This window comes from Halichoerus grypus, chromosome 9 (genome assembly GCF_964656455.1).
Source record: "Halichoerus grypus chromosome 9, mHalGry1.hap1.1, whole genome shotgun sequence".
Classification (NCBI taxonomy): Eukaryota; Metazoa; Chordata; class Mammalia; order Carnivora; family Phocidae; genus Halichoerus; species Halichoerus grypus.
In genome coordinates, this window is record NC_135720.1 from 98941542 (window position 1) to 98956533 (window position 14992).

At 45.5% G+C, this 14992-nt stretch overlaps 1 protein-coding gene across 9 annotated transcripts in view; it reads right to left on the minus strand.

Moving 5' to 3' along the window:
- Positions 1-214: 214 nt before the first annotated feature.
- TFAP2B (transcription factor AP-2 beta) overlaps positions 215-14992 on the minus strand; it is a 28092-nt gene continuing 13314 nt past the window's right edge. For 6 of the 9 annotated variants that reach the window (XM_078055251.1, XM_078055250.1, XM_078055252.1 and 3 more), the window contains 5 exons: positions 10457-10676; positions 8692-8810; positions 6379-6520; positions 3215-3474; positions 215-2165 (listed from right to left, as the gene is read on the minus strand). In XM_078055251.1, coding sequence (XP_077911377.1) covers positions 2104-2165; positions 3215-3474; positions 6379-6520; positions 8692-8810; positions 10457-10676 — 803 coding nt within the window. In that variant the 3' untranslated portion in view covers positions 215-2103. Of the gene's footprint in view, positions 2166-2826; positions 3475-6378; positions 6521-8691; positions 8811-10456; positions 10677-14992 lie in introns of those variants that run through there. The other 3 variants (XM_036106043.2, XM_036106046.2, XM_078055249.1) reach the window with 2 other exon arrangements.

Here is a 14992-nt window from a genome sequence, read left to right on the forward strand (position 1 = left end):
GAAGGCAGCGCTGCCACATCCTGACTCCTTTTTTCTATCTTTAACTGTTTTGGTTTGGGACTAAGCATTCGGGAGGGGGCACGCGGCAAGGATAAAATGTCTCAAGAGTGCAGGGTGGAGGAAAAGCTGCAACTCACCTGTTTGGTTTGAAAACAAAGCTCAAAAGGGCTTGTTTTAAACGTTTCCCTTGACTTAAAAGGCAAACTCTTGCGTTAATCCTACTGTTTATTGATTTATGGGCCCAAGGAAACCAAATCTTTTAATAACTCAATTATCAGATAAACGTAGCGGGCCTGGCTAACGAAAGCAAAGGGGGCGGGGGTAGTACATAAAAGGAGAAGTGAGGGAGCGGGGGAGGCAGTGGGCTCTCTCCACGCGGGGGGTGGGGCGCGGGAGGCGCGCAAGGGGCTCTATTTAGCGGGGGCGCGGGAGGAACACTCGAATGAGGGCGAAGGGCGATGAAGAGAGCCTGCATAGCCAAAATGGACAATTCGTATCCCATCACCCGCCTTTAGGAGCGTGAGGCGGGAGAGTTTTCATCCTGCCAAAAGCTGGGGAAGCTTCCGATTCCCCGGACATTTCTAGGCCACTTGCCCTCCGGGAGCAGGCGCCCGGAGCGGCCGCTGGTAGCAAAGGGCACGGGCAGCGCTGAGACCCCTCCCCGCCTGCAGCCCGCGTGGCGCCGCCCCATTACCTACTGGAGAATGGGGCTTTCTCGGTCGCCTTAGCCCTTAGGGTGAGACCGAGAGCGAAAAGGGCCCGCGCGGCCCGAGGCCCCTCCAGCGGCTGATTCTATGTCCTCAACACGACTGGGCGCGAGTGGCCCACACGCTCTCAGGACCTGCACAGTAAGAGCAAGGCGCGTCCATCGCGTCTCTCGCACGTCACACGCGTGGGGCGCGTTGCCCTGCAAGGAAAGGAGACGATGGTTTTCAGTGTGGTTTCTCCTGGCCTTTTGCAATCAGAATACATATAACGCAAGCGGCCAGGCCCTCCGACAAAGGCGCAGGCTTCTGAGCTGGGGAGAGATGGAGTGTCTACACTCTCCATTAGGTTTAGCTCCCAGCCTTTGTACTTCACCTCGTCTAGGGCTGAGCCCTGCACACCCAGAAGTCCCCAAAGGAGCTAGCGGTAGATGGGCTGGGATGTGACCAAAACCGTTGCTTGGACCTTCCTGGTGATCTGAAACCAGCTCCCTAACTCCCTCCCCCATAAAAGTGTCAGCGCAAAGCTCTCAGCAGGTGCCTAAACCCCAATCCTCCAACCTACCCCCAAAGCCAAAGCCCATGGGGGCAGCAGAACTGAGAGTCCCAGTGGATCTTAAGTGTAAATCCTGCAGAACAGACAGGATCTTTATCTTTCAGGGTTGTTGCAAAGGTCCTAAGGTCTAGTTGGTATAAAGAGGTGCGTGTATCAACACTTTTAGAGACCACTGGGGGTGGATTTCCCCACTGCTTTGGGGAGGGTGGGGACAATGAGTTCCAGATCTTATTTCATGATAATGCTCAGATGAAGCCCAAGAAAGGAGCCGGGCTGCCAGAATGAGAGACATTAAATGCAGGAAACTTTATCCACTGGGAATAGTCCCAGTGTATACAGACGGTAAAATTCAAAGCTGAAATACATCTCCTTTCACTTTGCATTCATTATTTTGCCATTATATGCCACAACAAGTGCACGTCTGAGAGGGGGGAGTGTCTCATTCATAAAGCATCTTGTAAGAAAGCAATTGTTGCTAAAACACAGGAGCTTGGATCACCCTCCTCCCCACAACCACACAAAAAGCTGCTTCTTCACCGGCTAAAACAGCAATCACCAAAGAGCCCAAGGAAATGGAATCTATTTCAAAGGCAGGTCAATATTGCTAAAATATTGGGCTCCAAGAACCCTTACTCTTCTCCCCTAAAATTCATTTTTCAGCTCCCCCTCCTGTGGAATTCCATGTTGAGGTATCTGTTAGCAACTAGACTCAAAGCTGCTTCAATCTCTTATTGGCCACTTTCTAAATTATTCCCTTTGAGCTTCTTTAAAGAAGTGCACCTGCAGAATTCTGACACACAGGCTTTGATTAAAAAGGGATCGGATTTTTTTTTTCTCTGTACCTTATAGATTGTGTAGGAAGCCCAAGTCCTCTTTGAAGAAGCTCATAAACCATGCGGGCAAAGCTTTGGAAAACAGAAGAGAATGAAATGGTACATACCCCTCCGAAGGAATTACATACTAATCAACGTATTCATATTGTGCTTTTTTTTTTTTACTATTGTTCTTAAAATTGGTAGATGACACAAATATAACAAATGCAAGATTCTCTGTATGCAGATGCCGGCAAGGCTGGGAATTAGTAACATTTCTGAAAGGAACTGATGATGAGTCTGAATCAACTTATTGATCCGGATTTTCCTCAGCCGCAGGAGCCTCTGCTCAGCCGCCCGGCACAAGCGGCAGCCCCCACCAGCACCACCGCGGGCCTCCCTCCCCACCCGCCCTCGCCCTCCCAAGGGTGCCAACGGCCTGGGAGCTGGGCGCTGGTGAGTTAAGAACGCAGTGCGGGGCGGGGGCGGGGGTACCCAGGGGACTGAAACACAACGCAAAGGGGCTAACCACACTCATTTTCATCCCAGAAAATTCCTGTGACAGCTTGAGGGAGGGAGGGCAATGTAGAAAAGGGTGGCTGGGAGAGGGGTGAGGTGAGGTGGAAGGGCGGGGACTGCAAGAGTGTTTCCTAAAAAAATATTAAAAATTAAAAAGTTCGTGCGTCTCAGTCAACCAACTCTCAAAGCACTGACACCAACAATGTTTCTCCGATTTTCTTCCAATAAGTTAGCGTTTTCTCATGTTTAGTCTTACATTTATTTTCCAAAGGGGGAAAATCATGGTTTTCTTTTATTATCAGTATTACTAAGCTCGAAAGAACCGAAGTGGAAAATCCGGACGTTTGTCTCCAAGTGTATCTTGAAATAGACACTGAGAACTGATATTGTTGCTCCGTTGTACGCCTCAGTTTTTTTAAAAGTTATTTAGCTCTTTTTTTTTTAAATTTGATTGTATGTGTATTCTACCTAATATAATTCTTCCAAAGCCAATCCAACATTTTAAAGCTAAAATTAAATTTTTTCTGTTTTCCTTTTGTATTTAAAACATTTTTCTTTCTTTCTTTTTTTTTTTTTACTTTTTCATTTCCTGTGTTTCTCCTCCTTGTCGCCAGTTTTACTACCTGGGCCTTCCCCAGACGTGTGCCTGTTAGTGGTGGTGTTGTTCAAGAACATCTTGTCCATGCCTTTGAGTGCCTCGGTGAGATAGTTCTGCAGGGCCGTGAGCGCAGCGCAAATGGCCGGGGCGCCGAAGCCGTGCGTGATGAGGCTGAAGTGCGTGAGGCAGCTCTGGATCCCCGGCTCCAGGATGGGGCTAGGCCTGCTGTTCCCGATTGGCGTCCGGTCCTGCGCCAGCAGATCCGTAAATTCTTTACAGAGTTGCCTGCAAAGAGGCGGGAGAGGAATAAAAAAAATCACCCTCAGTGTCGTTGTCACTGGCATTAGAAAGGAGACGCTCACACAAGCCCAGAGGCGCCCGGTCACCATAGAGCCGGGGAGCAAGGCTAATGTGGACGATTCCGCTCTGATTCCCTTCCCAGAGCTCTCCCTTCTGGAGCAGCTGGGACTAGAAGGAAAGCAGGGGGTGGGGAAGTTAGGCACCCCTTCTATCCCAAAGCCTTGCCTTTTTTCTCAAATCCAGTCTTCCCCCCCCCCACCCCCCCTTCATTCCAGGGCCGCTTAAACTCTGCTTGGGAAATCGGCTAGGCTTTAGCGTTGGGTTTTGAATATTCAGTAATGTTTCGCTCTTACCTGGCAGTTTTTGTAAAAACCCCTTCCCCCTTCTCTCCTCTGCCTCTCTAACCTCTTGGTGATCAGGCTCAAAAAGCCCTGAAAGATTTAGGCCCCTGAGCCACAAGCCTGTCCCTGGCACAGAAGCAGATTGCGGGAGACTTGCATGGCCCAGGGCAAGCAACTGTTTATTCCAGGAGAGAATGCTGATTCCATTTAAAGCAAAAATCTGTTTACCTGCAGTATTTGGGAAGGAAGGTATATTTTCCCCTTTTCCCCCTTTCTTTTAAGCACAGGCTACTGAAAATCTTTGTACCACAGGATTGTTGTCAATATAAAAGGATTCCTACATTGTTTAAATAAAACCTACAGGTAGATGGTTAAGACACTGGGGAGGGTAGATTTTTTATTTGTTGAAGGTTTTTATTTCCTCAAGGCAACTACAATTTAGAGGAATCTCTCAGCCTTAGAAATCCTATGCGCCTAACTACGAATTGAGCTTATTTGAGAAATTTTTAATATAGGAGGAGGACAAGAGGGTTAATATAGGAGGGGTTTAGCCCGGAAGGTCCAATGGCTTGGCTCGGCTACCAGTCAGAGGAATGGCATCCCAAAGGCCATAGCCTTTCACAGACTGGCAGACTGCTTCCACTGGTGGGGGCGGGGGTGGTGAGAAAGAAAAACTACAGAAGTCCAGTCTCAGCACCCGCACCCCCCCCCCCCCGCCCTGACACTTGGCGACACGTGGGGCCTGGACAACAGGTAAACAAGGCAGTTACCTAGAGGCCCAAATGAGTGACCCTGGGGCATCCTTTGCCAGGGGGATTACTCTCAGGAAGAGTAATGCCTGAACAAGACAGAGAATTACCTCCCCCACCCCCATCTGCAGCAGGTGAAAGGGTTTTGGTTTTAAGGCTGGTGGGTAGAGAATCCTAACAGGTATCCTCTCTCTACCCTCCCCTCTATTGGTTTCTCCACTCGAAATGCACACATGCATTCTTACAACTAGGAAGAAACAGGTAACGGTTCTATCTAAATAGGGCAGTTCTTAGGCCAGGGGTACCTCGGAATCACCTGTGAGGCTCAAATGCACACATCCATGCCTCTGCCCCCACGATTCCAATTCAGGGAGCTTGGGACTAGGTCCACAAATAAATATCTTGGAAAAGCTCCCCAGATGATTCTGATACTCACCCCAGGTTAAGAAGTGGTGTCCTAAGTGAAGTCACAGGGTTTCAAGAGGTGATGGGGTGGGGGAAGTTACAAGCATTCCTTAGGGAAATGATAGCATTTGTGGACTCCTATTACCTAATTTATGCACTTTAGTTTTATTTTTTCCCCAAAGTACATTTACTCTTTTATAAAGCACCGACAGGTCCGCCACAACCAGACAGTGAGGCAAGGGGCAGGAGGGCAATAGATCTATTATGTTGCTAGTTGGTGGATCAGAAGGAAACCTTCCATAACCAGGACGGGTGCCAGGTTTTGATCATTGGAAGAGATGGTTAAAGTCTTTTCTTAAGTTTGTACTCATTACCAAAGTGCCAAAAAGGAAATTCTGAACTGGGGAGAACAAATGCTTAGAGTCAAACATTCTAAATCTTCAAAGCCCAAAGCAGGGTCTGTAAGCAATTAAAGTTCTGGGACATTAATATTTTTTGACCCTGCGGAAAGGGGCAATCAAATTCCAATCACGTCTCAAAAACATCTGGACAAATTTGAGCAAATGATTTTTCAGCCTTCCATATATTTCTTTAAATTACGCTGTCAACGGAACAAACCGCGTCCTCCAGCACTAAATAAATGAGCGCCGCTGTTTGGGCCGAGCCTGCGAGAGAAACGTGCGGGTGCACGCAGCGCCGCCCACTGCAGGCCTGAGCCGGCCATAAACCACCAACAATATGACACCGAAGCCAAAGACAGGAGTAAATCAAATAAATAGAAAACCTACTGTAAAAGTTCAAATGAGCTCTAGACCTAAATTTAGCCAGAGATTTACTATTTTCCCCTCTGGAGTTGTAGTAAATTTTACATCAGTGGAAGATGCCAAACAGCAACGTAGGAAAGAGAATAATTAGAGCTGCGGGTAGAGATGGGTACACGTGGGTGACATATAGACACCCCGAGCGTGGATATGACAGGGAGATGTGAAACCGGGCAGAAATGTGCACCTAGGGACCCAGGGAAGAACTGGAACAAGGACCAACCCAGAAGAAGACGATAAGAACTGTAAAAAGCCTGGATTCATATTAATAAAGCCATTCTCCCCCAGAAACTTGGTAATAGAGGAGACCAAGAGAAACCCATAGCCCATAATCAACTTGGGTGGGGAGGGGGGTGAGAGAGAGAGGGGCAGCAGGGTGGAGCCGGGAGGGCTCCTAGCCAGCAATCCACAGGCTGCAAAAGCTACTTTGACCACTGAGCTGCTTCCCTGCTCCACAAATGAGGTCTGCATTGCCGCTCCCCAGCTCCCCAACACCGCCTCCCCAAGCGAGGTGATGAGGTGACACAGCAAGGTAGGAGTCAGGGAGGAGGGCTGAGGGTCTGGGACACTCACTTGGTAGCCAGCAGCATATTCTTTCGGGAGTGCAGGTCACTGGGGTCGGTGTGCTGCCGGTTCAAATACTCAGAAACCGCTTTAGCAGGAAACTCCGTTTCACAAATATACCCAAAATCCCGAGCTAAGTGAACAGCTTCTCCTGAAAAGACAGCAGCAGAGGTAATAGTCAGCACCTAGTCCCGAATCATCCCAGGACAAGAGATCCTTCCTGGTCAACTGTTGTTATTTACAGAAGAGGCCAGCTGTTGGGGGCAAAAGCAAAGGTGAGACTGATGCCCAAAAAAAAAATGATTCTCAGGCCATAAAGTTGATGGAAGAAATTTTGCCCCTGCTGCTCTTTCCAGCCTCTCCCTGATGATCCTTTTAGCCAAGTCCTAGCTAGGCATCCTCTGAATAGCTTCAGGCCTCCTACATCCCATGCTTTCTCTTAAGGGAAAGATGGGCAGATGTGTTCAGGAGCCACCTTACAATTGCACCTAGACAGTTGGCTGGATATTCAAGCCAGATTTCCCTCCCCCTTTTAAAAGCACCTGTTACACCTGCTTTAAGTAAAATTTAAAAGTATTTCTATCTTTTGTATTATCTTTTGTATCTTCCTATAACTGCACTAGGAAAAAACCTCTTATTAATAACTAATATATACAAACATAATTCCATGTGTGTACATGTCCACACATATTAAAGAACATATGTAATAACATATGGAATGAGTGTTTCTGTCCAGCAATGAAATATTTATTCTTTGTCGGTTCCTGATAGGTTTCAGGTTTCTCCTCAGAGGTTCCTGTCATCATCTTCCTACTTAAGGACTTTCTACTGCACAAGATGACACAGCAGCTATAGAAAACCTGGACATCTGAGAGATTCCTCAGCTTATGTGGAAGCCCCTTTCAAATAAAGCATTATTACCCTTTAATGCACAGCCTTGGGTGTTCAAGGGAAGATACCGAACATGAAAAAGAGACATGTTGAATTGTCCCATAGCTACGTTATTTTTAAGGAGCATGACTTACTTTTAATCATCATTATTATAGTAACAACAAAAGACTTCAGGCATGATGCTTACAGTGATCCAGATCCATAAAACTGAAAACTGCTAAACGAATATTGGAATTTCAGTAGTTTCCCTGTTTTGTCCTTTCTCCACCCAATTTCACGTCTTGGATAGAGATTACCTTGCCTGCTTTTACAAAATAAGGATGGTGATATTAGCAATTCTCTGACGGGCAAAAAGTAACCCACCCCCACCCCAGCTGAGAGTCAACTGCTAATAAGCGTGCTCAGGAAATTTGGTGACTGCTGCCCCTGGAGGGTAAGTTTGGGCCAGGCAACTTTGCCTTGAAGATGGCAAAGTGCAAAGCCTATAAATGTGATGACTTTTTGGTTGCTCCTTGCATATTCTAAGATCTCCTCCAAAAACCAATTCCCCACAGGAGTGTCATAATATCACATCCATAAAAATAAAAGAAAAAACCAAGACCAACATGTTAGACTCTAGAGAAAATTCTACAACTTCCTTCATTAGGACCATCTGGCTGTATTTCCTATCCCTTCCCCATCCTGCAAATTAACTGCAGATCCTCTTGTTCTCAACTGTGTAGAAGATCCTGTTTATTACATACCATAAATATCATCCCCCAACCCCAAAATGATGAGTAAATTAGAATGTGCTTGTTATAATTATGGGCCTTTAATTCACAATTGATGGATCTACACTGAAGATCATACGTGACTCCCCTCCTTGTTTCCTCACCCTACCCTTGACTCCATTTTCTCCTAGGCCTCATTGGCTTCACTAAGCCATATTTCATTCATAATAAGTCCCAGGTAACCAGCAGGAGATAGGACCCTGGGAGTGGCATGAGTTTTAAAATAACCACAGGGGTCATGAATGCAATAATAGTTTCATAAACTGACAATGTGTTTTCTACTACAGAGGTAGAACCTGGGAAGGAGAGGGGTATAGAATGGATTGCTGCTTCCAGGGTTACTCTTGCAAGAGTTCAAACAGAGGGTGTTTCATGCACTCTGTCCTGTATCTGGTGGCAGAAGTGACCCCTGCACTGCCTTAGAGTCTGGACCTGAGCACTCTTCAGAGCTTAGGGACCTTCGCACATGTCCCTTGGCCTCTCTACAATTGCCAGCTCCCTCTAAGTAAAAGGACCTTTGAACTTCTCTCAGGCAGCCGCTTGACATCCAACTCATAAGGGCACAACAATCGCAGTGATTTCCAGTTAATCATGAAACGTGTAAAATGTCAGCCTTCAGCCAACAGTTAAACTTCGTGAAATAGCCACACGTCTTGCTTACCTTCCACCAGGGAGGTGAGTAACGTGACATTTGCAGCTTTGCGCCTGCCCGCGGGTAAATTCAAACCGATTTTTTCTAGCCTTTCTCGCAAAGATCTCCCCCCATTTTTCGATTTGGCTCTGAAATTGCAAGAATTAACATTCTGATTAACCTCAGAGTGTTCCTGAAACAAAGTTTAGACTTAGCAATCTAAAGCCCAGTGGAGCTTGAAGAGGTTTTAACTTGAGGTTAGCACATTTTCCCCCTTTCCTTTTGGTTATTTGCTGATAGTTTGCTGAGGTTTGCTTAATTTCTGCAATACAGAGCATTAAAAAAAAGTGAGTCTTTTTTTTAATCTCGTGAGAAAAAAAATGATACCAGATGGGAATAATTAGGGTGTAGGTTGTGGGTCCAGAAAAGGTAGAAGTTGCACATGCAACACAGAAGCTCTTTCCTTGTAATGGAGCCAGTTAGGTGAACAGAAACTGGGCAAGCACAACCTTGCTGAAAAGAGGGAAAGAACTGGGTGGTTCAGAGAGAAGGCACTAACTAGCTGAAACAGGTGGGGTTTTCGAGGAAGGAAGGGGTCAAGAGTCACTATAAAATGGAGTTGGGTTAAAAGGGGAAGGAAGACTGAAACATGAAACCAGCATGATGATGGTAATCGCAATAACAGTTAAACTAACACTTTAGGGAGTTTAGTTATGCGATAAGCACTGTATATTGATTATCTCACTTAATCTCATAGCAAGTTTTATACACACACGCTCAATGCCCAGGGGTGATTGAAAGAAACTTCCACACTCCGGGGCTCAAAGGACTCACTTCAGGAGAGCAGAGCAAGAGGATTCGAAGTGAGAAAAATCCATGAGTCACACCCTTACCTCCTCCCCAGACTTTCCCTGTATGTGCTAAATGCTGGGCAAAAATACAAGAAAAAACAAAACAGTTACTCTGACCTCTCTTGTACTGTTCACACAGCCACTTTTAGGAAAGAAAGGGACTTTCAACTCCCCAAAGAGGCTAACTTGAAAAATTCATCCCCTACAGTGTCACCTTCATATCAGAGACACTACCAAAGTGTCCTTTGTCCAGGCATTGGCAGAGATTCTGGGTGAAGGCTTTAAATCTGAAGATAAAAGCCATCTCTTCCCCCATTTTCCACAAGGAAGTCTATGGAATGTCTTCTCCCCATATTATGGAGCACTTGAATGCCCCCCCAAAATAACTATTACTATTCCATTGCTATTATTGGTGGTGTTCTTACTGAAGACAGGAGGTCGCAAGTCTAGCACGGCATTTTTTCAAACTGCAGGGCACAATGCCTTGGTAGGTAGTGACCAATTTAGTCGTCCGCCAAGCATATTTTAAAACAAAACAGAGAAATGTTACAGTACGTTACTGGCACAAAGCAGGTTACTCCATGAAACGTCTGTTTTAGGTAAGTGTGTGTAGGCTCTGAGTTTCACTCAGGCTAGAGAATGCCCTCGAAGTGTCCCGGGGACAGGAGGGAGCCAGGCGCCAGGCACAGGGCAGGGAGAGAGGGAGGTTCCCAGCGCCGACAACGGCGGGAGAGCGAGGCGGCGCGTGCTTGCGGCGCGTGGGTCCCAGGGCGGCGGCGCCTGCGCGCGCGGCCCCCAGCACGTGGCGGCCGTGGCTCTCCGCACGCGCAGCGCGGGGGCCGCGCGCTGGACGCCCGGTTGCTTGGCAACTGCGTCCGGCTATCTGTAGGTTTCCGGGAGAGCCCTCTTCCTTCACCCCGTAATAACCGGTTTGGGGGTTTTACCTTCTGAGGACGCCGCCGAGGAGAGACGCATTGAGGCATTCGGGGGGCGAAAGCCGTCTCTGAACTTCCCCCACAGTTACTTTGTACTTTGAAGTTGAACTGAGCAGAGACAAACGGCCCGGGACCGAGCAAAATACCTCGCCGGTGTTGACGGACATGCCTCCCAGGAAGCCATCTTTATTCATCATCAGAGAAGTCACAGATTTGGGAGGAACCGGAACTAGAGAGAAAAAAAATATGCCATAAAGGTGACCGGGTTTCGATCCTGGTGACCGGCTGATAGAATGTGTCGGTGCGTGCGCAGGGGCGAGGCCACAGGACAGGCGCCAAGTGGAAAGCTGGAGGAGGAAGTGTTTGTTCCAGTGGGGCTGCGGTGCGTTCAGAGCGCTGTGTACAAACAAATGGAAAAGCCATCACTCCTCTGGAAACTTACCCCATGTGTGTAGACCTATGAGTGTCGCTTGCCACAGCCCCGCTCGCTATACAAATCAAGAAAACACGCAGCCTAGAGTTTGGATTGTGTTGTGAAACCCAGCAAATCCTCTTCCATCGTGTGCTAGGTTGTGACCTGAGACCTCTCAGGGAGCCTGTCTGAATCTTAGATTCCTCATCCGTCTCCTGAGGTAATAATCACGTTTGGTGCTGAAGCCTGAGAGTGATTATACTATCAATGATATAAAATGGTAATACCAGTGTTCTTTATGGGAACCCCTCCCTCCTTTCCTATTGGACCCAAATCTGTGGTCATCACTGGAGAGCACTGGAGAGTGGGCCCTATCAGAGACACTGTGCTCAAGAACAGCCAAGTAATACCATTAAGCTTGGGCTCAAAAGAGCTGCTCATTTCTCTAAAGTGGATCTCATTCTTTCCTACATCGTAACAACACATTCATTTAGAAATGAACCCAAATGCTCCTCTCCAGTGAAAGCAATTCCACGGTGACATGAATTTTGTTTACAAATTAACTAAAGCACCGGCTGGTGATTGTTTGGAGCAGTTATGATTTACAACAGGTGCCCTGATCAATCAACCAATCACTCTAATTCATGTGAGCGGAGGTCTTGCCTTGCCCCAGTTGTTTCATTTCGGCAAGTAATTGATAACAAACCGCACTCAAGGTATGTTTTATGCAGAAGTTAATAAGAGCTGACAGCTGGTTGCCACTGCTACCCAGGCGCATTCAGTCTCACCAGCCTGTATTTCTGTTTAATTGTGTTTCAGTGTCATCTGCACCTCAGGAAGAGGCGGGGCTCAGTAGAACCAGAAGGCTGGGAATGAGGAACAATGAATGGTCAACCTCCCAATTCACTGGCAGTCTTACTCCCTTGGAGTTCTACACTGCTGAATTTCTGCAGGCTCTAGAAGCCACAGGGCAGGTGACTTCTCCTGACTTCCCTTACACCTTAGCTTCTTCCAGTGGGATATGAAACTCGCAAATCTTCAAACGGTATTTGTTGATCACCAGTCCAGGGGATTTATTGAAACATGCATCTGGCATGAAAAAGGAGGTTTCCATTCCTGTTCTTTAATAAACAACAATGTCTCATCCTATAATCCTGGTAGGGGAAAGATATGCTCTTTCCACCGTCTAGAGCCTAGAACACTTATATGTCAGACAAGTTGCATAACCTCTCTTGCATAGAACAGACCAATCTACACTGAGTATTTTTTAACAGCTTATTCCCTCCACTACGGATTCTGGCATTCAGACCTCCATGATTGTTTAGAGACTGCTGAAACCCAGGTAGGTCCCAAATTTCTTACTTATTAGGAATTGCATTTGGCCCTTTACAAACACCTTGTGGAAAAGGATTTTCCTAGGAGAATGGATGGGGGTCCTGGAACAGTCCCTTTTGCTACTCCTTAGTAGACATTTTAGTATTTCTGGATCTGTCTACAGAGTGCAAAGCCTTGTCTCAGGGCAGGTGAACGATGTTGGGTAACAGAATGGATCTTCTGCACTGCTGTGGTGGTGGGGGGGGGGGCTACAGAGGTGCTGGCTTCTTTCTGATTCCCCTCATCATATTATCAGTGAAGCTGCTTCCCATTTGAGAGTGAACCAATGAAAAGTCCAAGTGTGAGTATTAATTAAATTTGAGTAAAATGTGGAGTTAAAGTTATTTAAAAGACAGTGATTTGGGTGGGAACAAATCATTTAATTCTCTTACACAACATCCACATCTATTTTGATCTTATTCTTCGCAATACTCTCAATTTTCATATTTTCATATTTCATATTTCAGATTCATATTCATATTCAAGAACTCTAAGCAAATAATTTATGATCATGGGAATTAGCATCAGATAACCCAGGAGAAACTTTTCCCCAAAATATAGATGATGGCCTTTTGTAATTTTAACATGGGAAGAACTATAGAAATAAACTGCACAAAAATCTCATCTTCAACGCTCAGCAATGTTTTTATATTTAATATTTTATATTTTATACTATTAAATATTCTTGAGAAAGAATATTTTAACAATAAAAATCCTCACTAAGCTGAAAATAGTAAGTTCAGTTCCTATTTCCCATATCGGACAACCAAATATCTCCTTAGGATTGTAATTTATCTGCTTCTCAGAGTCCCAGTTGCCAAATCTCTTGAAAAGCCAGGCCTTTAGAGACACTTTATAACCTGCCCTCTAATCTCACTATTGTTAATTGCTTGATTTACCTGACAAGAGCCATTTCCTATGGGGAATGTATATTGTTCCCTCCCTGGGCTGTACCTTTCCGCAAATGCATTATCACCTAAATATCACCAATCCAGTTAGCTTCTGTCAGCACACTGCTGTCTTCTTTTGTTGTTGTTGTTTTCCCCACAAAGATGCAAACTATTTGAGCAGACATGCTTCAGGTTATATTTCCATTTTCTTAATTTAAGTATAAATCGTATTCCTACCATCTACTCTCTCATCTTCAGGTTCTAACCCTCTCCTACTCTGGCCTTAGACCTGGTATCTTAGACTAGACCCTACCCATTTCTTGTCCTAACTTTCCTTAAAATCCCTCGCACTGTTATCTACCTTCCCCTCCACTCTCACACCTGCTTAGCTCAGCTGATTAACCCCATATTTTATTCTCTTTGTCTTTTCCCTTCTGCTTTCCTCCAGCTTATCAATAAACCCAGAGAGCAACAGGGCCCGGTTGATTTGTTAGTAATTATGAGCACACTGTTCCTGCTCATGGAACCCAGAGATGACTAAGATAGGTTTAAAGCGACAGCAGGAAATGGTAAGGAAATGGAGCATAGCAAAACTCAGCGTGAAGCTTTCAGTTCTTTACATGTTTACAATTTTCTGTGCATACATTAAAACCGTTTTTTTTTTTTTTTTTTCCTATTCGGTTCTCAGTTGCATATCATGACCAACTTCTGGATGTAACATCCACAAACCTTGCTCCCCTCTTTTTTTTCTTGCATTATATCGGGGAGAAGAAAAAAAGGGTTAAAACCGATAATATTTCATTAGAGTGACTGGAGTTTTATTTAAGAGAGAGGAAGAAAGACTGATTAGGGAAAATATTCATTAGTGGACTACAGAGAGCCAATGTGTTAATAGACTAGCTCTTAATCTGTATTCTTTAAACTTAAGTATAAAATTGGAGCCTTGCTATCTTTGTGTTTGACTGCAAACAGACCCTCTGTGGCTCTGATCTGCTGGTGGGGAAGAAGGGAAGAAATGAACCCATTTAATAGATTCAAGGGTAAGTCCCTCTGAAAGATACTCAGACTTAAATATGTAACCTACACCAGGAAGCCACCAAGAGGTTGAACAGTGCTTGAAATAACTACTTCTCACCAGCAGAGCACCCCCTTCCTTTATACTTGCATTGTTTCTCATCTACCTGAGGGCTAAATATTATTTCCCATGGATATATAGCACATCTATAAATGTGAGCACCAAAATCCTGGAAAGAAAAATAAAAGGATTCTCACAAAGAAATCTGGAATATAAAGAACTACAAACATCCAGGGTTAGTATCCTTTAGGGGCAAAGTCTAAGAGTCTGGAAACTGAATTGGGTCCCATCACTTACTCTGTGTGTAGGACCTTGAGCAAGTCATTTATCTTCTCTCTGTCTCAATTTTTTCACTGGGAGTGGGGGTGGGAGTTGGAGAAGAGTGTCTAACCTTTTCAACTTTGAAATTCTGTGAACTCTGATTACTCCCTGGGTGGCTGGAATGTATCTCAGAGTCTTGAGTTGAATAAATACCTGTTGGGATCCAAGTCAGCCCTGGAAATGTGAACCTCTTCTTTTGAGGGAAAACTCATACCCTTTCAGAGGCTCTGACATACTCTTGGTGCTTTTTACCTTCTAGGTCAGAAGGAAGAATCCCAACATTGTAATTGAAATTGGCAATTTCTTCATAGCCCCCCTGCCCCAAAGAAAATCCACACTAATCAAAGTGTTTATATGGGGAAGGGGCCAGAACTAACGGGAAAAAAAGTGGGAGAGAACTGAGGTTGAACTGAAACTAACCAAACAGGATATCCCTAAGACCAATGAAAATGCCCCACAGTCACATTTGAACC